The sequence below is a fragment of the Rhamphochromis longiceps genome, linkage group LG3 (genome assembly GCF_057381845.1).
Source record: "Rhamphochromis longiceps isolate RC_006_pf linkage group LG3, R_longiceps_female_GT1.1, whole genome shotgun sequence".
NCBI lineage: Eukaryota > Metazoa > Chordata > Actinopteri > Cichliformes > Cichlidae > Rhamphochromis > Rhamphochromis longiceps.
Genome location: NC_140559.1, coordinates 7,142,041 through 7,166,983, shown reverse-complemented (window position 1 = coordinate 7,166,983; position 24,943 = coordinate 7,142,041). Strand labels below are relative to the sequence as shown.

At 42.0% G+C, this 24,943-nt stretch overlaps 1 protein-coding gene and 1 pseudogene across 2 annotated transcripts in view; one reads left to right on the top strand and one right to left on the bottom strand.

Annotated features, from left to right (window-relative positions):
• The window catches only part of LOC146672702 (uncharacterized), a 52,909-nt pseudogene that overhangs the window by 5,520 nt on the left and 22,446 nt on the right, over positions 1-24,943 (top strand). Inside the window, exon 2 of the transcript XR_014908396.1 lies at positions 11,300-11,405. The product of XR_014908396.1 is annotated as an uncharacterized LOC146672702 (transcript). The remainder of the gene's footprint in view (positions 1-11,299; positions 11,406-24,943) is intronic.
• Positions 20,618-22,693, bottom strand: LOC146672703 (uncharacterized). Its single transcript, XM_085402600.1, has 2 exons — positions 21,541-22,693; positions 20,618-20,700 (listed from the first exon to the last, which is right to left on the bottom strand). Exons 1-2 carry the CDS (start codon positions 22,691-22,693, stop codon positions 20,618-20,620), a joined length of 1,236 nt encoding a protein of 411 aa, XP_085258726.1.

Here is a 24,943-nt window from a genome sequence, read left to right as displayed (position 1 = left end):
TGAACTCGACAGAAGACCTTTTGCACATTCAAAAGCATGTTGACACTCAGGACTCCAAATGAATGGTACCTTCGGGCTGCACAGGTTTGTCAGTGGTGTTACGACCTCAGAAAAATTCCTACAGAAACACCTGTAGTAACCAACCATCCCCAGAAATCTGCGCAGCTCGCGGCGTGTTGTTGGCACAGGAAAGTTAAGAATGGCATTAACCTTTGCACTGATAGGGCGAACCTTGCCCTGCCCAACTTCCTTTCCAAGGTAGGTCACTGTAGCCTTACCAAACTTGCATTTAGCCAAGTTGAGGGTCAAGGAAGCATCAGCTAAATGCTTGAACACAGTGGTCTGTTGACGTTGTACTGCAGTACCTGTACTGCAGTACAGGTGTACGTGACAAATAAAATTTGAATTTGAATTTGAATTTGGTTAAGGTGTCAACATGCTCTGACCAGCTGGAAGAATAGATGACCACATCATCAAGATAAACATTACAGTTTGCCACACCAGATAATACAGTTGACATTAACCTCTGAAATGTAGCAGGAGCATTTCTCATTCCAAATGCCATGACTGTATATTGTAAAAAGTGATCAGGTGTTACGAAAGCTGAGATTTCTGATGCTCTTTCTGTCAGAGGTACTTGCCAATAACCTTTAAGAAGGTCCAGCTTACTCACATAAGCAGCAGATCCGACGCTGTCAACACAGTCCTCAATACGGGGCAGTGGGAAGGAATCAGGTACGGTTACTGCATTTACCTTGCGGAAATCTGTGCAAAAGCGAGGTGTTCCATCTGATTTTGGCGTAACCAGGCACGGAGAACTCCATGGACTATAGCTTGGGATAGCCAATCCATGCTTTAGAAGGTAGTCTATTTCTGTGTTCATCATTTCCCTTTTTGCCATATTCACACGGTAAGCATGCTGCTTAATAGGCACGGCATTCCCAACATCAATGTCGTGCTCTATTACAGTAGTACGGGAAGGCATGTCCCCAAAGAGTGTTAAATGAATGGTGATGAGCCTTTCAATGTCCAACTGTTGCTCACGGGTCAAGTGAGACATATATAGACAACCGGGACAGTACCTCAGAATTAAGCATTCTGGCATTCTGGTAGCTGGCATCACAAAGTTTGAGCCTGTCTTCATCTAAGCTCGACCTCAATCCTGAGGGAGAGTTCAACAAAAGAGTTTCTGGAGATGAGATTGGCTCTGACGGAGATGCCACAGGCTTATCTGCGGTGCCACAGAAAGAGTCAGCTCTAGAATGAAAAGATTTGAGCATATTGACATGGCACAAGCGTGTTTTACGCTTCCTGTCTGGTGTTTTAATCACATAGTCAGTGTCATTTACTTTCTTATCCACCTGGTATGGTCCACAGAAGCGGGCAGACAATGCAAGGCTAGCAGTTGGTAGAAGAACCAAAACCTTGTCACCTGGATTGAAAGATCGAGGAACGGCTTTCTTATCATACCAACTCTTCATCTTCCCCTGAGCAGAGGAGAGGGCTTCTGCAGCTGCCAACCTGGCCTTATGGAGGCGCTCTCTGAACTGTGAAACATAATCCAGAACATTAGTTTTCACAACATGGTCTGTTGACAAGAACTGTTCTTGCAACAACTTCAAAGGTCCCCGAACAGAATGACCAAACACTAGTTCATTTGGGCTAAACCCAAGGGACTCTTGCTTAGCTTCGCGCATGGCAAACACCATCAGGGGTACTCCCTCATCCCACTCGTTTCCAGTATCCAAGCAGTATTTCTGCAATGTTGCCTTGAGTGTCTGATGCCAGCGCTCTAATGCTCCTTGAGACTCAGGATGGTATGCACTTGACACAACATGCTTAATCCCCAGAGTCTGCATGACCTGCTTGAAAAGTTTAGACAGAAAGTTAGTTCCTTGGTCTGTCTGGACTACTTTTGGTAAACCAAAAGTAGTGAAGAACTTTGTCAAAACTTTAATCACCAAAGGTGCAGTTATTCTTCTAAGTGGGACAGCTTCTGGAAAACGAGTCGAAGTACACATTGCAGTCAGTAAAAACTGATTACCATTCTTTGTCTTGGGCAATGGACCAACACAGTCCACAATGACACGTTCAAAAGGTTCACCAAGTGCTGGTATAGGATGAAGAGGAGCTATAGGAACTGTCTAGTTTGGCTTTCCTGCAATCTGACATGTTTTACAAGTGCGGCAAAACTAAACTACATCAGCCTTCAATCCTGGCCAAAAGAAATGGTTGAGTATCTTGTTGTACGTTTTTGTAACTCCCAAATGACCAGACAGAGGGTGCTCATGTGCAAGGGAGACTACGTAGTGACGATACTCAAGAGGCACAACAATCTGATAAGTAGTGCTCCAGTCACAGTCATCAGAACAGCTTCCCTCTACGTCCGCTGTTAAACTTGGGTGGGCAGTCCACTTGCGCATCAAGACCCCATCTTGCAAGAAATAAGAAGCCTTTTTATTTCCTGTTTCAGAAAGAGAAGTAAAGCATTTAGTCAATGAGGGATCAGACTTCTGAGCAGCAACAAGGCTTTCACATGTGACTGGCAAGTCTAACTGTGGGAGATGTAGATCCTTCCACTTCTCAGTAGTATCCTTTGAGCCACTTTTAAGATCAACTAGGGTTTGCAAATCATCTGTAGCCAGAGCCTGAGCCAACGAAGAGTCTGACAAATCAATTTCTGCTTTAAGTCTTGCTTGAGCCCTGGTGAGAACACAAGCAGGAAAAACAGATGGGAAATATGTTGCTAGGTCGTTGCTCTTCAAGTTTGATTTTGGATCATTTGTTACTTCGGGAACACGTTGCACTTTTCCACCAGCAATATCATTTCCCAAAATGAACTGCACCCCTTTTATGGGAAGAGAGGGGGCGTACTGCCACAGAGAAGATGCCATTAACCAACTTTGACTTGATGTGTACATAATGCAAAGGAGCTTCAACATAGCCCATTTCAACTCCTTGAATCAGAATGCTGCCATGACAAGGGGAATGGTCACTCAGGGGTAATACATCAGATAAAATCACAGATCGTGACCCTCCCGTATCTCTGAGTATTCGAATGGGTTTTTCATCCTCAGGCTTCCCAGTCAATGACACAGTGCCATCTAAGAGGAAGGGTTTGAAGCAGGGATCAACTCCTTCACTTTGGTCCCTTCTCTCAGCACGAATGGTTTTAATTAAACCTACTCCTTTTGGTGACTGGTTCTTGCGCTTCAAAGCGGGACATTCAACAACAACATGACCAAGTTTATGACAATAGAAACATTCCCTTTCGGTCCTTGGAGCAAAAGTCTGTCGTGGGCTTGAAGGATCCTTTCGTGGGGGAGGTTCTCTGGTGGTAACTTCACGTTTCTGCACAAAAACAGTTTTATGAGTCAGCACAAATTCATCAGCTATCACAGCTGCTTCTTTCAAAGTGGAAACCTTCTGTTCATTAAGGTGTACAACAATGCGTTCTGGCAGGCCATTTTTGAACTCTTCCAGAAGTATCAGTTCACGTAAGGAGTTGTAGTCAGGAACTTTACTTGCTGTTATCCATCTATCAAAAAGAGTAGCTTTTTCACGAGCAAACTCTACAAAAGTCTGATTTGCTGTTCTTTTGTGATTGCGAAAGCGTTGCCTATGCGCTTCGGGAACAAGTTCATAAGCAGCAAGGATAGCAGACTTCACTACATCATATTTCAAACTTTCTTCCAAAGACAAAGCAGAACAGACTTCTTGTGCTTTGCCTACCAATTTGCACTGAAGAAGCAATGGCCAAACTTCTCTCAGCCAGTGCAATGAGGCAGCAACACGTTCAAACACATTGAAATATGTATCAACTTCTGATTCACGAAATGGAGGTACCAACACAATGTTTTTACTCACATTGAAACCACCTGGGTTTACATGGGAGGAGGTTGTTTCACCAACAGATGAATTTGCAGAACTAGGTTGAGTAGTAGTACTTCTTGAAGTCTGTGCCTGTAACTCCAACTGACGCAGTCTGACCTCCCTTTCAATCTGCAACTCCAGCTCCAACTTTTTCAGCTTTAACACCTTTTCTGTCTCTGCTTCCAACTCCAACCTGCGAAGTTCCAACTCTGCCTGGCGAGCTTGGGCTTTATCCTGAGCCTCAAATTGTAATTTAGCCAAACGTACCTTGAGTAATACTTCTTGTCTTGAACGAGGAGAAGATGGAGTAGCAAAAGAAGGTGAGCCATTAGTGCTTAAATTTTCCACCGTTTGTTGCTCCACAGCAGCAGGGTTTTGCCCTTCGTCCTTTACCACAGCAGGCTTCACTCCTTCATTAGGGGTCCTGTCAAGAGGAACTGGCAAACGAGGTGATTTAGAAACAGGAAGTAGGCCTTCTTCCACAAGTTTGTTTGAAACAGCAGTTTTCAAGTCCTCTTTCACCATTTGCCTTGATACATTTAACTCAAAGTGTGCTGCTATAGCAAACAAATCACGTTTTCTACACACATTTCTACACTACTCCCAAGAAGGATTACTCAAAAATGCACTCAAAGCAAAAACACCAGTTGCCATACTAACTACCTCTGCCAAATACACCAGCAGAAACAAACAACTCCAAACCTTCACCATCCACAAATGGATTAACCAGGACCTTTATCCTGGACAAGCCGCCAATTTATGTTACGTCCCCTGTAAAGAGTCAATTAACTTTTATAGAGGAAAAAAGGCCAAAAACTCTGTTAACTCATTCACTGCCAGCCATTTTCAAACGTATGCTTTCAATTGACGTCTATAGACGTCAATGGCAGTGAATGAGTTAATACCTATGAATAACAGGGAATGATAGACTTGTCACATTCAAAATAGAGATATGTAATAACAAACACGGGTCCGTGTCATTTAGGTTCTCCATTGAAATAGTCAATCATTTAGAAAAGTAGAATATATAAAAAAAAAACACCCAGCACGCCCCTGCGGGCGGTTTATCCTTCAAGCTCGGGTCCTCTACCAGAGGCCTGGGAGCTTGAGGGTCCTGCGCAGTATCTTAGCTGTTCCCAGGACTGCGCTCTTCTGGACAGAGATCTCCGATGTTATTCCCGGGATCTGCTGGAGCCACTCGCCTAGCTTGGGAGTCACCGCACCTAGTGCTCCGATTACCACGGGGACCACCGTTACCTTCACCCTCCACATCCTCTCGAGCTCTTCTCTGAGCCCTTGGTATTTCTCCAGCTTCTCGTGTTCCTTCTTCCTGATATTGCTGTCATTCGGAACCGCTACATCGATCACTACGGCCGTCTTCTTCTGTTTGTCTACCACCACTATGTCCGGTTGGTTAGCCACCACCATTTTGTCCGTCTGTATCTGGAAGTCCCACAGGATCTTAGCTCGGTCATTCTCCACCACCCTTGGGGGCATCTCCCATTTTGACCTCGGGACTTCCAGGTTATACTCGGCACAGATGTTCCTGTACACTATGCCGGCCACTTGGTTATGGCGTTCCATGTATGCCTTGCCTGCTAGCATCTTGCACCCTGCTGTTATGTGCTGGATTGTCTCTGGGGCATCTTTACACAGCCTGCACCTGGGGTCTGGCCTGGTGTGATAGACCCCAGCCTCTATGGATCTTGTACTCAGAGCTTGTTCTTGTGCTGCCATGATTAGTGCCTCTGTGCTGTCTTTCAGTCCAGCTTTGTCCAGCCACTGGTAGGATTTCTGGATATCAGCCACCTCCTCTATCTGCCGGTGGTACATACCGTGCAGGGGCCTGTCCTTCCATGATGGTTCCTCGTCTCCCTCCTCTTTCTTTGGTTTCTGCTGCCTGAGGTATTCACTGAGCATTCGGTCAGTTGGGGCCATCTTCCCAATGTATTCTTGGATGTTCGTTGTCTCATCCTGGACTGTGGTGCTGACACTCACCAGTCCCCGGCCCCCTTCCTTCCGCTTAGCGTACAGCCTCAGGGTGCTGGACTTGGGGTGAAACCCTCCATGCATGGTAAGGAGCTTTCTTGTCTTTATGTCAGTGGCTTCTATCTCCTCCTTTGGCCAGCCTATTACCCCAGCAGGGTACCTGATCACGGGCAGGGCGTACGTGTTGATGGCCCGGATCTTGTTCTTACCATTCAGCTGACTCCTCAGGACTTGCCTGACCCTCTGCAGGTACTTGGTGGTTGCAGCCTTTCTAGCGGCCTCTTCATGGTTCCCATTTGCCTGCGGGATCCCCAGGTACTTGTAACTGTCCTCTATGTCTGCAATGTTGCCTTCTGGTAGTTCAATCCCCTCAGTTCTGACTACCTTCCCTCTCTTTGTTACCATCCGACTACACTTCTCCAGTCCGAACGACATTCCAATGTCATTGCTGTATAGCCTGGTAGTGTGGATCAGTGAATCGATGTCTCGTTCACTCTTGGCATACAGCTTGATGTCATCCATGTACAGGAGGTGGCTGACAACTGCTCCGTTCCGTAGTCGGTATCCGTAGCCAGTCTTGTTAATGATCTCACTGAGGGGGTTCAGGCCTATGCAGAACAGCAGTGGGGACAGAGCATCTCCTTGGTAGATCCCGCACTTGATGGTGACTTGTGCTATGGGCTTGGAGTTGGCCTCTAGTGTTGTACGCCACATCCCCATTGAGTTCCTGATGAAGGCTCTTAGGGTCCCATTGATCTTGTACAATTCTAGGCATTCCAGTATCCAGCTGTGGGGCATTGAGTCATAGGCCTTCTTGTAATCAATCCAGGCAGTGCACAGGTTGGTCAGTCTGGTCTTGCAGTCTCGGCTGACTGTTCTGTCTACCAGTAGCTGGTGTTTTGCGCCTCTGGTATTCTTGCCAATTCCTTTCTGTGTCCCACTCATGTATTGACCCATGTGCCTGTTCATCTTAGCCGATATGATGCCTGACAGGAGCTTCCATGTAGTACTGAGGCAGGTTATTGGTCGGTAGTTGGAGGGGACCGGTCCCTTCTTGGGGTCCTTGGGGATCAGGACCGTCCGACCTTCGGTTAACCATTCCGGGTGTCTCTCATTAACTAGCAGCTGGTTCATTTGTGCTGCCAGACGCTCGTGGAGTGCAGTCAGCTTCTTTAGCCAGTAGGCGTGAACCATGTCGGGCCCTGGTGCTGTCCAACTCTTCATACTGGAGACCCTTTCTTGGATATCTGCCACTGTGATGGTTACTGGACCCTGTTCAGGGAGGTCGCTGTGGTCTGCCCTCAGATCCACTAGCCACTGAGCATTGCCGTTATGGGTTGCGTCCTTCTCCCATATGCTCTTCCAGTATTGCTCCGTCTCCAGCCTTGGTGGTGCTGTTCTCTTATTATTGTTCTCCTGCCTTCTATCTCTCTGGTGTACCTCCTCAAGCGGCTGGCCAAGGCTGTGAGTCTTTGCTTGGCAGTTTCCAAGGCCTCAGGTATGGACAGCTTGCTGTATTTCTTATGCACCTTCTTTGTCGCACCTTTCTGCAACTCCGTTAGTTGGCTAACCTCCCTCCGTGCTACTTTGATCTTGCCCTCTAGCCTCCTTCTCCATGGAGGGTACTGCCCCTTGTGGCTGTTCAACTTGTAGCCAAGCATCTCACTGATCACTGCTGCCGTATTGTAGATCAGCTTGTTAGTGTCGGTAATCGTGGTTGTAGGTATTGTCCGTAATTTTTCTGTAAAGCTATCAAAACCTTGTACACGAATGGCAATAGCTCAATTAAAATGATTAAGACTCCACCCCGAGATTTGACCTGTTATACAAGGAATCAGCACAGCTGATAAGGAGCTCATCATCAGCCAGCTAGCTGATGACACCACACTCTTCTTGAAGAATGCAAATCAAATCCGTCCAGCCCTTAGTGTTATTAGTGATTTCTCTGAGGCATCTGCTTTATGTCGAAATCTAAAAAAAAATGTGAATTACTAGCAATTAAAGGATGCACTGCAAATGCTCTCTGTAACATTTCTGTTAAACAAGAAGTCACATGCCCAGGACTGTTAATATCCAAAGACCAAAAGTCAAGATGCTCGTCAAACTTGTCAAACAGTGTTGGGGAATTCTCAATGGTGCTTGGTGCCATACCCTCAGGGACTTTAATGTCATATAAAAACACTGACAGCTCAATATCTGCCTCAGTCACTCTCCCTGATCCAGCTGAGTCAGCAGTGGGAAAAATCTGCTTTTCACAGGAACTTGGTAACAGCAATAAGAGAATACGTAGTTTATTCCAAGAAGATCTCATGTCTCTCCTGTTACACCCCGGCCTAGGCAACCGGCGTGCAACGCAGGAAAATAAAAATAAGGAAAAAACACATGAAAAAAAACCCACTAAGGCTCTCCACCAAAATCCCCAAAACGGAAGTGTCTCAAACGAAAGTATTGACAAAACCCATTTACAGCTATTTACAACAAACTATTTATTTACAACACGGGGGGAGATCGCGACCATGACATACCGAAACACAAGGCTTAAATACATAGGAGCAATTATGGAATGGACCACAGGAGGGAAACACAGCTGGGGCAAATTAGACCTGACGAGACAAGGAAACGTAAAGTGAACACACTAAGATAACACAGACTTTGAAAGTAAAGCAGGAAATACATGACAGTCACGCAAAAAACAAAACACTGACAACACCGAAACGTAACACTCCCATATATAGAATATCTTACTGGAACCGACATGTTCCAGATATCACCTGGAAGACAGTCTGGATGATCCCATAAATATCTAATTGTGAACAAGGTGAAGGAAATCTCATATAAAATTCTTCATAAATGTTACCCAGCCAGTCACTATATGGTGACATTTAAAAGAGACATAAATACTAATTGAACTTTCTGTGGGGATCATCCAGAAACTGTGGCACATCTCTTTTGGTTCCTCTACACAGAGATTCTGGAAGAATTTAGCAGTTTTGTTATTGTCCATATTTTAAGGGAGTTTTCTTTACGATGGAAAATGTTTTATTCTTTTTCTTTAAGTTCCCCAGGAAGAATGATAAATGTTTTTTTTATAAAAAATTTGTTAATACTTTTAGCTATTTTATATCCATAAATGTAAGTTTATTAATAAAACACCATATTTCTGCCTTTTTATAAGGATATGAATTGTACATACAATCAATTTCAGACTCAACCAACAAAAAGCCTCTCAGAACAATATTTATATGTTGATTTTTTTCGCCTACTCATATCATAATTTTTTTACTCCTGGTTCTGTATGTTCATGTTCTGTTCTTTTGTAAACTTCATCTGTTTGTATGTTGTATACTCATTGTGTTTCAATAAAGTTCGATTTAAAAAAAGGTACGTTCTAAACGAAGCTTCAGACGTCACTGATCACGTGACTCTGGCCAAACGAATCAGGCCTCGTGTGTGTAAGTGTGTAAACCAATAGAATGCATCGTGGTGGGGGGGCATCACGGGCATTGGCAAGAAAAAAATAAAATAATCGGTCGTACACATGCTTCCCCGACGTCATGCCAGCGCATATTGGGAAATTCGTAGGCACCGATCGGTTTTCTATCAGCCATTTGCTGGGAGTAAGGGCGCCCTCCGTTTGCGATTTAAAGTAGGCAGCACGGTGGCACGGTGGTTAGCACTGTTGCCGCACAGCAAGACGGTCCTGAGTTCAATTCCAACATCAGGCCGGGGTCTTTCTGTGTGGAGTTTGCATGTTCTCCCCGTGTTTGCGTGGGTTCCCTCCGGGTACTCCGGCTTCCTCCCACCGTCCAAAGACATGCAGGTTGTGGGGATAGGTTAATTGGAAAATCCAAATTGTCACTAGGTGTGAATGTGCGAATGAATGTGAGTGCGAATGGTTGTCTGTCCCTTTGTGTTGGCCCTGCGACAGACTGGCGACCTGTCCAGGGTGTACCCTGCCTCTCGCCCTATGACAGCTGGGATAGGCTCCAGTGCCCCCCGCGACCCTGAAAAGGATAAGCGGCAGCAAATGGATGGATGGATGGATGATTTAAAGTCTCACACAACCCGTCAAAAGGGGCGGGGCCGGCTGCTTCCAAGTAGAGCACATTTCATTTATAATGATGTAAACCCAAGCCCATCATGGATTCACCATCTGAATCCTGGGTTGTGTGAAATCCCAGAAATCAACCTTAGACAAAGTGAATCTGTGAACTAAGGTGTAGGTCTGTTAGGATAATTGTGCTGATCCTCGGTTTGGGGGATTTGTGTTTGTACTGGAGCGCAAAATTCAAACCAATGGAAGATGGACAACAAAAGTTCAAAGCCATCAGGTGCTCAGGTTAGAAAAAAGAGAAAAGATGCAGGTAAGCAGACGTGTGATTGGATAATGGCAGCTCATCCTGAACCAATCAGACTAAACTCCAAACAATACATTATGTTACAGATTTTAATATTAATTAGTCATTGTTACTTGTTGATTTGTCCTTTTCTCATTGTGTGACGAATTATGACGACTGTTTGGTAGCTGTTATTGTCTCTCTCTCTCTCTTCATGTGTGTTTCTCTGGTGAAACAATAGTTTTGTGTTAATGTTAGGGCTGCACGATTTTGCATAAAATGAGAATCACGATTTTTTGGCTTAGAATTGAGATCATGATTCTCTCATAACAATAAATAAACATAAAACAACAAATGTCTCACGTTTTGTTGTTGCAGCAAAATGTTGTCCTGCTTGAAATTCCGTCTCCACCGTTGCTCGACGCTGCGTGTACAGAGCAGGTAGTGCAACAATAGAAAAATAGTTGAGGGACGGCACTGTGTAGCGTTTGTCTAGGGTGTTGATCGTTTTCCTAAATCCCTCGTTTTGCACAGTGTTGATGGAGCCATATCTTTGGTCAGGTGATAAGTGATAGCCTCCGTGATGTCTTTGTGCCTGCGGGAGTTCGACGTGTATAGGGAAGCGCTGTATAAGGTTCCCGTTATTAATGTTTGGGTGGTTGACCGGGACGGATTTTCTCCTGTCACTTTCTCGTCATCCCTGACGTGCTCTCCGTTGTTGTTTCCCTGCTAATTTTAGCATCACACGGCACAGCTTCTGTATCACGTGGTATAAGGCTCCGCCCTTGGCATTTGTTGAGCAGGAAGAGTGAGCGCTTGTTTTCATACAGAGTACGTCCCAGATCAAAATGCGGTACATTTGATCCCTGTTGTCTTTGCTTGATGATTGGTTTGAGTCTTGACAATCCACATTGCTGGCGTTGCATCTTTCAATGGCAGCAATGGCAGGTATCAGTGCTCAAACCTTTTGTGTTTGTTTCCAACAAGTTGCCCACCTCGGGAAACAAAAATGTGTTCTTTTACTTGTCAGATGAACATATGAGACACTTTGACTCTTCAGTGCAGTGTGGAGCCTAACAAAGATCTGTTTTGTGTCCCAGCTGATCAGCAGGAGGAGGAGAGTCTGACGGAGCAGCAGAGGAACATTTTCAGCTACTTGGACTCAGCTCAGCCACTACAGAGGAAACAATGAGCTCAAAACAGAAGGTGACAGACAGAGCAGGACCATATGACCAAAGATATTTATCACCATATACATTTGAACATTTGCCATAACGATGTAGCTGACGATAGAATTGACACCAGACAAAATACTTTACAGCTGCACAACTTTATTAAAAACCCATCAATGTATTTTCACTGAAACAAGCAGCTGTTGTTTATGTGCATTAAAGTTATATAAAAATGTAACAGTGCAAATGCAAATTCCTCGCTGACAGTTTAACCAAAAGGCGTTTCCAGTGGAAACTGGCCGACACATCCTGAGCATAACCATGTATAATATCCACTAAACTTCAGAAGAGGTTATACAGTCGTGGCCAAAAGGTTTGAGAATTGCATAAATATTGGAACCTGGAGAAGTTGCTGCTTAAGTTTTTATAATAGCATTTTGCCTGCACTCCAGAATGTTATGAGGAGTGATCAGATGAACTGCATCGTCCTTCTTTGCCATGAAAACGAACTTAATCCCCAAAAAGCCTTACCACTGCATTTCATTGCTGTCATCAAAGGACCTGCTGAGACCATTTCAGTGATCGTCTTCTTAACTCAGGTGAGAATGTTGGCGAGCACGAGTCTGGAGATCGTCATGGCTGTATCCCGATTCAGGTTCTGCAGCTTTAAAGTCCTCAAGGGCCACGTACTCAAAGACCGCTAAGGCCGAAGTGCAAGGCTCGTAGGCTCGTGAAATGGGACGTCTAGCCTCCGTCGCGCTGCCCAGGTTGCCTAGCAACCATGATACTAACAGCTGGAAACGTTTCATACAGCTTTGTTTGACAGAAATGAAGGAGAACATATTTAGTTCATTTGTTTCTACATGAGCTCTGTGTGATTTGATGAGTATCTGAGGCTGAGACCACAGGACTGTGAAACATGATTGTTGGGCTTCATTTCTGTGCTGAACAGTCGTTTAAGATTAGCTGTAAATAACAATTAGCTGATGTTGTTCATGAGACTAAAGTCATCTCACTGTGGTGATGTAAATATAATATGGCCAATATTATAGTTATTATATTAATCACTTCACTCACAGACAAGTATCTGTGACAGTGTGTATACAGATGTATCATATATAAGAGACACATATTGTTCATTTAATATGTTGGTACTAAATTTGGCTCAATGCTTACATACATGTGTAAAAAGCAAATGTAGGAGCTGTGATAACTGTCTGATAGAATGAAGAGTAGACTGATATATGAAATATTCCTTTATTGGGTGAGAAAATCAGACCATGTCATAACTGCTTTAAGTCACACAGAATAGATATCAGAGCCTTAAACAGGCTGACTTCTGCTAAATGGGTCAAACTGGGCAGAAAGTCTACAAACACATAACATCCTTATAGAATATGATGTAACACTATAGATCAACTTAGCTCAGAATATATAAAGCATATAAACAGTTACAGCAATGTGATGCAACAAACACAGCAGCTACTGATCCAAAATACTCAAAGCTTCATAGAACTGAAACCAACATTTATTTTTAGCTCCATTCTGCTGCTGATACAGACTTTAGGTTTCTGAACATTAAACTTGTTGCTGCCTTTCATAGTGTGTAACTTGAAGACCCTGAGTACTTTCTCCCACACTGAAAACACTGGGATGATCACATTATTTGAACATTACCTAATAAGACTGATTCAGCACAGACAGTTATGTTAAACTTTCCTAGCAGTCCTTCACAAACAGGGAACAGTCTGTCTATTCTCTCCATCTGTCAGCTGCTGCTGGCTCTTCCTCCTCCTCTTCCTCACACACTGCTGAGTTTGTCCTGGTGGATTATCAGGGCTGCAAAGCCTCACAGATGATGTGCAGCAGTGGCTCCCTCAGTCTGTCCTCACTCTGGACACACAAGTGTAACTTATAAACACATGTTCATACTTTTATTCCACAATCAGAGAGAAAGAAACAGAGAGAGAGTGCAGGACAGACAGACAGGTGACAGTCTCAGGTGTACACACTGCTACACAACAGCACCAGAGAAGCAGGATTTAGTGTTTGTGTTATTACGAGTGTAAACAAGAAGAGTTCCAGATGGTGCAGTGGACACAAGTGTGACTGCTGTGATTAAAGCATCTTTCTTTCAGCTTAACGAGTGAACCGTTAGCTCGTTCAAACACACGTTAAAGTGCATTTGGCTCGACACCACCGAACAGAGGCAGCAATATAACACAGCTAACATTAACAGTGCAGTGAATCCTGCTTGTGCCGTGATGTTCAGGACTGAAAACCGAGCAGCATCACTGACTTTCAGCTTGTTGTGTTTGTGGATATATGACTGACTTTAATTATCCACAAAATCATCTCATTCTCTGTCAGATTAAGGTCGACTATTGAACGGCGTATATTTTAAAGGCTTTAAAACCAAGTTAACGCTGAAAGTACAAACATCACTAATGTCACATAACTCTGCCGACAAGGCATAGCTATGGCTATGAAATGCTCTTTGTGTATCACTTCTTCATTATGAAAGATGTCATTAATGCACTAGTAATGTCTCATCTGGAGTATTGTTCAATCATTTGGTCAGCAGCTAATAAGACAGATCTTAACAGACTTCAGTTAGTCCAGAATAAGGCGTCCAGATTAGTGTGAAGATGTTCATACTATACTAATATTGATAAAATGCATAATAACCTTTCTTGGCTTCCTGTATATGGAACGCCAGGACTGCCATAATGAATTAATTAAATACACCATTAAATAATTAATTAAATGTGGCAATAATTAATTAAAATTGGAATTAATTAATTAAATAAATAGTTATGACACATGTAATTAATTAATTATTGACACATTTAATTAATTATTTATGTATTTCACATTTTAATTAATTATTGACACATGTAATTAATTAATTATTGACACATTTAATTAATTATTTATGTATTTCACATTTTAATTAATTATTGACACATTTAATTAATTATTGACACATTTAATTAATTATTTAATGATATATTTATTTATTTCATTTTGGCAGTCCTGACGCCTGGCTCTCGTCATGAAATAATTTTATCTGTTAGCCTCACCCATCAAACTCAGGGGGCGGGGTTAACGCTGCCCATGCAGCTTCTCTAACATTTGATTGGTTGCCGTGCAAAGTAAGTCAAAACAGGTCGATCCTAGAAAATCGATTGCTTGTGTAGACTTGGGGCAGCCAGTTATCCCAGAATGCAGATCAAATCACAAGCAGCAATGGTGGTGGTGTAGTTTTAAAATACCCCGTTTTTCTGTCACCAGCTACACTTTTAACAGTGTTTTAGCCGCGAATGTCGCGACGTATGTCTGGTCAGGTTGTCAACATAGAACATGTTTGCAAAAGTGCTCAGATGTTTTCAGAGATTTCACTAGCTCTGCTAACAGTTAGCATGCAGAGTGCACCGAGGGGGTTACGTTAACCGGTTTGTTTACATATTCCACTCTCCGTGTTCCACATGTTGCATTCGCAGATTCTCATTTTCACCGAACGATCGTCTCTTTCCGCCTGGTCTTGTGTCTCTGTGCTTCTGTAACATAAAGAACGAGCTGACATTTTTCTCACGAAACCAGCGATCAGCTCAACAGACCCTCAGTTTACCTGCATGCATCCTCCTCCTCATCTGTCAGCTGTTTAACACCTGCTGCTAATTCAAGAAACACGCCTAGTTACCTGGTGATAGTCACAGTTTAACTGGGCAGCCGGTGCTCGATATAACGCAATGTCAGCGCATTTTTCTGCACAAGATAAGTAAATATAGTGTTTTCCCCGAGCGCAGAGCTGCTGGAGCTCGTTTCCTTACAGAGCACTTTATAGGCGAACAGCTTTATCAGCGGCTGATGTCCAATCACCGGCACACAGCTTTCAAACCTCAGCTGAGTTTTAGCTCTCAGTGGTTAAACGCTGGACTTCATTCACTCAGGTTCTGTCTGTCGGGTCACGTTTACTTCGCTGTTTTATTTACAACTGAGCAAATCGGTTTGGCTGAGGTTAAAGTTACGTTTCATAACTGCATAGTTTCACAGACGTTTAATGGTTCACTGGCACATGTGTTAGACTGAACTATCATCTAAATATCATCTGTTTTTTAATAGTTATTCAACTGTATTCTAAGCACCAGCTGTCTGTTAGAATGTGATTTTTTTTCTCTCTCTGTTGGCAGAGGTATAAAAATGCGCAGGAAAATCTGACATGCATGGCGAACTTCACCGACGATATTTAGGGAGGAATAAACACACATCAAACATAAATGAACCATTTGTCTGTCTCCATAATTGAGAGAATTTTCTCTTCTTATGTCAACACTCTCTCTCTTTTTTTTTTCTTTTTTTTTTCTTTTTCGGTCATGTTATGTTTACCTGTCAAAGGCTTGTTACAAACTATGAAACACATTGTGCAGACTTCTGGATGTTAGAAGAAAACTAATACTGCTCATGAATGAGACTAAAGGCAGGAAGGTGTCCTTTAAAACTAAACATGTTAATAGGACCTCCCTGTTTATATCATAGTTTATGATATAGCACGTGTATTTCAGTAATAGCCTGCTGAGGCCACTATACGTGCTGGCCTCATATCAAATGTGAAGGCAGACTGAGTCTATGTTTGACGTTTTTTATATCTAATCTTCCTTTTCAAACATTTAAACAGCAGCGAGTCTGCAGCTGAGGGAATACAAATTCAAATTGTCGGAACAGGTTTGCTCGTTTCTTGGATTCATTTGGTGATTTATTAAATGTATAACTGTTATTCTAATCTGCTGCTGAGTCTCTTACACTTTTCTTTATGCTGTATATTTTCACGTCTCTGGAATAGTTGGCAGTTAGATAGTCAGCTGGGAAACTTTGTGTTAACTCATGGAGCTGAGGATATCGTGGATATGCTGACCTCGCTGCGTGGTGTACAGAGCGAGGTCAGCATGATTAATATTCACAATAAAAATATTAGCCGAACATCATGAAGTCTGTATGTGTTTCATAGTGTCGAACAACCTTTGTACAGTTAAAGCCAGCAGTTACTACATGACGGAAACACCAACGTTATCTCTTTTATGTGTTTATACACAGGTCACGCTGATTACTGAACAAAAACCCAAAGATCAGATGTTAAACAGATTTATTTGCTCTCTCTCCTCCTTAAACATGTTTTTAATGTTAGTTATAATTCAGAATTGGCGACTGAAACACGTAGGACACATAAGAACATCAGGAAATAAAACATCGATAAATATAACCTCAGTAAAAGAAGTCAGCGGGGGTTACTACAGCTGTGTACCGGGGCCTGCGCTTTGTCGGTGGGATTGCTTGCGAGGCGAGCGGGTCTATCCCACGCTTTGCCGTGAGACTGGGCAGACATCTCCGAAATCATCGAAACACTTTTGCAAAGAGGCTGTATCTTGACAAACCGACCAGACACATGAAGATTAAACCACTACATTCTCGGCTAAAAAAATATTAAAACGGTATTTGGTAACACACAAACAGGGTTTTTCAAAGTTCAGTTCTGTTAGCTTCCACATGCCGGTTGTTGTGTGCTAGAAACAATGGCCACCAGGCCAAAGCAATGGTTTTGACTCGATCAGCGTTAACCCCGCCCCCTGAGTTTGATGGGTGAGGCTGACAGATCAAATTATTTCATGATGAGAGCCAGGCGTCAGGACTGCCAAAATGAAATAAATAAATATATCATTAAATAATTAATGAAATGTGTCAATAATTAATGAAATGTGTCAATAATTAATGAAATGTGTCAATAATTAATTAAAATGTGAAATACATAAATAATTAATTAAATGTGTCAATAATTAATTAAAATGTGAAATACATAAATAATTAATTAAATGTGTCAATAATTAATTAATTACATGTGTCATAACTATTTATTTAATTAATTAATTCCAATTTTAATTAATTATTGCCACATTTAATTAATTATTTAATGGTGTATTTAATTAATTCATTATGGCAGTCCTGGCGTTCCATACCTGTACAGGCTAAAATATTCTATGGCTTACTTGTAGTTCTAAAGAAAGCAATTCTGTTAAACACACCACATTTATTCTGCTCAGCTGCAGTATCCAGATGAAATACATCATCATATTACACAGTTTTCAACAAGCTGCAATTTAGTAAATGCTCGAGTTAAAAGTAACGTTTTGTAAAACTGTTACATTTAGAGCAACTTTTAAAAGGGATAAGTTGCCTTAAAAAATTAGAGAATTATTCAAAACTTCAATGAACACTTAAAAGCCGATTTACAGAGCTTTTAGTTGTTGTAAATATTGTAAGACATGATTTGTTTTTGAAATTTGTGTAATGTGCCTCAATGTTATTGATATTATTATTATTATTATTATTGATTGCTTATATTTGAACAATTGTGAAACCTCACTGTGGATGTAAGAGTGAAATTATGTGGATATCTTGAATCCACTTTATTGTGTAATATTTTATGTGAGTATAGGGCTTTGGAGCGTGATGTCACGGGGGTGGGCGTGGAAAGGATTTTGGCCCGATCCGCCATTTTGGGGGTCTAGCGCAAGTGAAAAGGGAGCACACACAACAGCCACGGTTCGTATTTGCTGTGTGGCCGGCTGCAATGTTCGATCGCACGACCGGCAAGAGAATAAGGTTGAAAATGGTTTATCTTTTCATTCTTTCCCAACCTGGAAGCAACATGAGCGGCTTGTGTATCGATGTTACCAAACGAAGGCGTCCAGCCTGGAGACGAGCTGACGTGCAGTTCTCTTCCATCTCCAAATATCTGTTGGTGCTCCAGACATTTTCATTCCGGTAAGTTCTAAATATGTTCATATCACTCTTTATAGCCTATTAGTTTCATTTTCGATGCGCTCTGAGGTCATAGCAAATTAGAACAAACATCCTACTGAGTGATTTTGCAGAACTACCTTCTATTTATAGAGTTGCTAATTATTTGGCATTATTGCAGCAAACCAGCCAATGAAATGGATGAAACATCGGGACTGGTTTCCAGCGCTACACGAGGGACCTGCTTCAAACAAACCACCATGCCAATCAGATTACTTCTTCCATGTGAGGGTGAAGAGGTGACCCTTCTGGATAAGATGGTGAAGGTTTGCTGCGTTTGGTGAACAGTGTGATAATAAAACCAGGGAAGAATGAAACCTGCTCCTGTTAAATGTTCTTAAGTCTTGTGCTGTTATTTTTTCAAAAGATACAGTAAATTAAGTAATGTTAGTAGTGGGTGATATCATGTAAACACTCATGATTTGGTGTAAACATTTTGTCATTTGTAAACTGTAAATGACATGGATTCTACATTGTACCTGATGTGATGTTCTATAAAGTGGTTTTAATTAAAAAAAAAAAAAAAGGCAAAATTAGTTTGTTTCTTTATTCAACATTTGAACAGCGGGACTCAGTCAGTACATATTCAGTAAATGCAAATTATTTACACAGCAGTGCACTACAGGCATAAATCTAGACCCCTAGATAAAACATTATGGCATTATAGCAGTGACAACTCCTCCACAGTAGCAGGTGGTATTTTTCTGTTTTGGGGACGGCTCCTTTTACCTGTCACTACAGATGGTCTGTGTATGTTTTGATCAAGAACCTTTTTTTGGGCAGCTGAAGAGAAGTCGTCTATCTTATGGCCAACCTCTGGCTGCATCTTGGTCATATTACCAGGCAAAACCCAGTATGCAGGTTCATCTGTAACAGTCCTTGTGCCACAGATCAACACTGTTCCGTCTACTTTAGACAGAAGAGCAGCGACGTGGGTGCAGGTCTCTGCGACTCCGGCCATACAGCTGCAGTGGGCGACTTCAACCTTCCCTGTGATGCTCACAGTGAGCCATGGCTGCAATGCTGGTTCATTCAGTCTTAGAGTGCAGCACCTGAAACACACACAGACAAAGTTCATTTAAAGACAAGAACTATGAGCCAAGGTCGACACAAATGTGTTTTATCTACTTTATCATAAATGTAACAAAGTGTTTAGAAAGTTAGCACATACATGTAATTTTTCATTTCTTTTTCCATCTATAGAACGCTGCATGTTATAGTGTAAATCTGCCTGTTCTCTGTCAGAAACCTGCCTGCAGAAAATGAACCTAAAGTATGTAATGCAAGGATGTCATCACTTTAGAGATGGAGAAAGCATAAAGTGACAATTATGAATCACTTAATATGATAAGGAGATTCTGCAGGTCATTAATCAATGTATAAAACTAAAATAAAATGTATTTTTAGTGACACAGGATACAAACATGGAAGCAAGATGTATAATTAGGATTATTTATAATAAACATTAATACATCATTGCATTTTCTTTAACCATAAATAATAACTAAATCCTTCAGGAAAGTGTCACATCAATGCACTGAACTCACTATGTTATCCACCTAACAGCCTCCACATGTTCTCACTGTAATTTCCCCTCATGAATGAATTTATGCTGCACTAATGTGAATGTTTGCAGGGAAATCAAACGCATTTCACACGCAGTACTTGAGCTGACTTACCTTTGATTGAATGACGACTTGTACGCGCTGATTCCACAGATAAGGTATGAAATATATCAGGCTACGTCAGTAGCGGTTGGTCTTCAGGGTTTCTACTCCACGGCCGTATTTTATACGGGTCCACATTTCCAATGCACGCTATTTTCTGCAAGTACCGCCGCTTCGCCTCTGGACGCAATCGGTCTCTATACAGTCCATTCTCTATTGAGCTGCTTTTAAGCATCTTGTAATCGTCGTTCCAACACAGTGTGTTTGATTTGATTCGTAGACCCCGAAAATGGTGCCGCGCTCCCACAATGCATTGCGGCGTGACGTCAACTCCAAAGCCCTATTTGACGGAAGAGGAGCAACATCTGTTGTGGAAGCTAACGGGGTTCCTTTAGAATAAACAAACATAGGATTTATTATCACTGAATAATTCTGTATAAATCTATACAAATTATAGAAATATGTAATAGGAAACAACAAAATAATCTAAATTATAAAATAATGTGTGTGTGTGTGTGTGTGTGTGTGTGTGTGTGTGTGTGTGTGTGTGTGTTAGAGATTCTTTTAACAAGTACTCAGATGCAATGAAATAACACTCAGACTCTTCAGCAGTTTAACGTGCACGGGTGAAATCTCAGCAGAGATTCACACCTCCTTGGTGCAGTCTGGCTTTATTTATACACATCATGAAGCATACAAAAAAGGAAATATCATCCTTATCTTGTCAAGAAAACAGGTGTGGTTTATCAAAAAACTTCGTGTTCTCTACAAGGTTGTTTCTTACTCTTGGGTGGCGGTTTCCTGCTCCTAACAGATAATGTGAAGGCAAACAGTGACAATGTGAAGGCAAAGACTGATAATGTGAAGGCAAACAGTTTCCGTTATAGAGTAGGGAGCCAGCAATTAAAATATGCAGCTGGTTGAGTACAAAACAGAAATATAAACACTCTTAGCTGATTATTATATGAATAATAAAACTTTTAAAAGCAAAAATACTCTGACATTCCCTCCTGTTGTTTAGATTTCCCACATGACAGTACTGTTATTTTATCAGTTCATAACCTGTTGTCTAAACATTTTCGGTTTGAACGTCATAAATACATATATCATACATACATATATCTCATGTATATCTCATGCACATATCTTTCTTTCTACATAGCACTTTAATTCTTATTGTCTGCACTGAAGCACCGCAGCAATTTCCTAATGTTGTAAACCTCAACATCTGGCAATAAACCCATTCTGATTTCTGATTTCTGATAAAGCAGTCCTGTGCTCAATTAAACTAAACATTACTGTTTGGATCATTTTTCAAAATTTCTTCCATTTGAGACATCATCACATAAGCGTTGATAGAAGTTGTCACCATGTTTGATACCATTTTCTTCAGACAGGGTACTACACATGTTGTGAAAACACATAACAGTAAAAGCAAAAATGCAATTCCAACAAGTCCTTTAATCAGTAGGGACTTCCATGAACCACCTACTAACCATGTCAACCAATCATCAGTGCTTGTGACATAGTCTTGTTGTTCAGCATTTTTAATCTTTCTCAAGGTGTTCAAAGCGTTGGTCATGTTTTGTGAGTGCACATTGTCTGGAATGTATGTACCACATGTGGTGTTAAACAATACACACAAACCTCCTTTTTCAGCTAGAATCATATCTAGTGCGACTCTGTGTTGCATCACTACAATGCATATTGCGTCGATTTCTTCATTTTGCGCCTTGTTGATTTTCATTGAAACATTTAGGAACAGTCCAAATCGGTAGTCAAGTGTCTCGATCCTCAGCATGCTTTTCCCAGCTCCTACCCAAGGGAACAAGGAGTAGAGGACTTTCTGACTATCAGTCCATAGTTTGAAGTTCTTGGGCACATCTGTTCCATAGATTGGGTCATGTGGCATTACTTCAGTGACTTCAGCAACTTCACGTTTTGCTCTTGACGTGTGTGTCTCTGCTGTGATCTTGAAGGTGTGGTCTGAAATTAGTACTGGTGCACACAGACCGGTGGAGTTCGGTGGGAGCATGAAACAGGTTTTAGGCCCGCAGGCCCAAGCAGCTCCCTGGACCCAGAAAGTTCCATTTTTGAAAAAGTGTGTTCCTTTGGATCGGGTCAGGTCAAGTGTGTGCGTGCAGTTCAGGTTTCGTCCAAGTTTTCTGTTTCCATCAGAGAAGTTGAAACACATTGGGTGCTGTATGTCCGGCGGCAAAACTATGGCGAATGATTTGTTTTTTGTGTTGTTGGCCTTGACATTTACCCAATGTTTTTCGTTGCAGGTGTAGTTCCAGTTCGTCAGATTGTAGGCACAAGGGGTTGTCTGTTCAATCAGGATCCTTCGTTGTGAAAGTGGTTTCATGACACGTTTGACGTCTGTGTCACTGCACCATGGAATTAGGTCTTCCTTCTTTGTGCTTTGACCTTTCAGGGCCAGTCCTGTTGTCATCAAATCTCTGCGTGAGCAATCTCCAGTTGTTGCCTTGTTGAACACACACATCGCTTCGTCAAGTTCAGGTGCCTTTCCATATATTGCTGCGTGTACGGCTGTTGTTGGCATATGTGAACACACATAGCATTCCGTGCTGTTGTCGGTGTGTGTTCTATCATACACATATCTATACCACGCGTTGTTCATCCATGGGTGGTTATGGTCTTGGTTCAGGTGGCGCAGGTGTGAGTTGTCATGTGTCCATCTGTTTTGCAGGTGGTGTTGTTTATTTCCTCTCATCTGGGTGAGTGTTAGTAGGCTCACTAGGAGCGCAATGCAGGCCACTAGGAGGACAAGTTTCTTCATGATGACCAGGCACACCTAGACTTCTGGTGAGTAGACTATTGGCGAGCAGGAAAAAGGCGGGATATACCCAATCAGCCTTCCCTTCACCAATAGATCACCTAGAAGCCAGGGGAGCCGGCGTCTAAGCGTCTGGATTGTCACTCACTTTTTTACAGTGGCTTTGGTGGATCCAAGATGGTCGTGCTGCTATTTTGCAGGCAGTCGGTGTGGTAAGTAGGACCTGGTATGGGCCCTCCTACCTGGGTGAACTCCAATTCTTTCTCTGGAGCACTTTGATCAGGATCCAATCACCTGGTTGTAACCTGCAAGACACTGGAGAGAAATCACGCAGCAGTTGGTTGTTTAACACAATCTCTTTATTTTCAAACAGCTTAGTCATCCATTCTGCTAGGGTAGTTTCCCTTATTGATTTGTTAATAGGTTCACTGGTAATTGGCAATGGAAATGCTCTCCCGTGGATGATTTCAAAAGGTGTAAGTTTCTGAGAACTTTGTGTTATTCTCATCCACATCTTTACCAAACCTATACATTCGGGCCATGGTCTTCCTGTTTCTTCCATGCATTTTCTTAATCTCTGTTTTATTGTGCCATTAGTTCTTTCCACTAGTCCTGCACTTTGTGGGTGATATGCACAGTGATATTTGATGCTAAATCCTAGAGCTTCAGAGACTTTGCTGATGATGTCATTAACAAAATGTGTTCCATTGTCTGACCTTATCAGACTGGGAATGCCATATGTGGGGATGAAGTGATTGCATAAACACTGATATTGCATCTGCTCTTTTTACTGGATAGATTTCTGGCCATTTTGAAAACACATCTATAATTACTAGAGCATATCTTGATGCTTGGCATTCGTTAAGTTCAATAAAATCCATGTGGATTGTATGGAAAGGGTGAGGTGGTGTGGGAAAATGACCTCTTTTTGGTCTGAGGTTTCCCTGTGCATTATGTCTTTGGCAAATCATGCATGTTCTGATGAATTCTTTTGCTGAATTTTCAAAATTTTGAGTGTAGAAGTGTTTAGAGAGGACATTTATCATTCCACCCGTTGACAAATGCGTTAAGCCATGTGTCACTAATGCTGCTGTCTTGTGCAGAGATTTTGGCAGTATTGGTTTGCCATTACAGGTCATTAGGTCATTTTGTAGCTGTGCTCCACACTTTAACCATTTTTTCTGTTCTGTGATAGATGCAGCTTTCTGTTCATCTTTAAGTACGTCAAGTGGTATTAACGTTGGTGTTTCAGACATTAAGGTTTGTATATGTTGCTGTGCTGCCTTCTTTGCGGCTTGGTCTGCAAAGTTATTGCCTTTAGTAACTTCTGAGTTATCTTTTTGGTGTGCAGCACATTTACACAATGCTAGTTGTTTCGGCAATGTTATCACTTCTAGCAGTTCTTTTAAAAGGTGTGAATGCTGTACTGGATTTCCATTAGAAGTGATCATGCCTCTGTTTTGCCAAATTTTTGCAAAATGATGTACTGCTGCAAAAACATACTGACTGTCTGTGTGTATGTTTATGCTTTTTCCTGCATTCAACTTACACGCTCTCACAACAGCTGTGAGTTCTGCACTTTGTGCAGAGTTAGAGGAATTTAAAGGTCTTGCTTCTAGAACTGTATCTATTGTGGTTACTGCATAACCGACACAGTTGCGACCTAAGCTATTTTTAGATGCTGAACCATCTACAAAGATGTCAGTGAAAGTTGGCTGTGGTGTACTATATATGTCGGCTCGTGGCTTTGTTTCTTCATCTAGCTTTTCCATACAGCAGTGTTTTTCACCATCTTCTGATGTGGGGAGAAGTGTGCTGGGATTTTGCTGACCACACTTCTCGATTGTGATGTGTGACTGTGATAGCAGGATGCCTACATATGAGAGCTGTCTTGCATGTGTCAAATAAGACAAGTTTGCTTGCAGTAAGATGGAGGTTACAGCATGAGGAACTTTGATAATCAATGTGTGTCCTAAAACAATGTCAGCAGACTTTTTAACTGCTTCCACTGCAGCAGCACATGATTGTACACAGGATGGTAAGCCGGACACCACTGAGTCTAATTTACATGAGTAAAATGCAAGTGGGCGTTGCTTTTCCCCAAAGGCTTGGGTGAGGACGGCCTTCATATAGCCCCCACCGCCATCTACATGCAAGCAAAAAGTTTTTTCGTAGTCTGGCAATGCTAAAACTGTGCATGTCTGCAATGCAAGTTTCAGATCATTAAATGCTTTTTCTGCTTCTGGTGTCCAT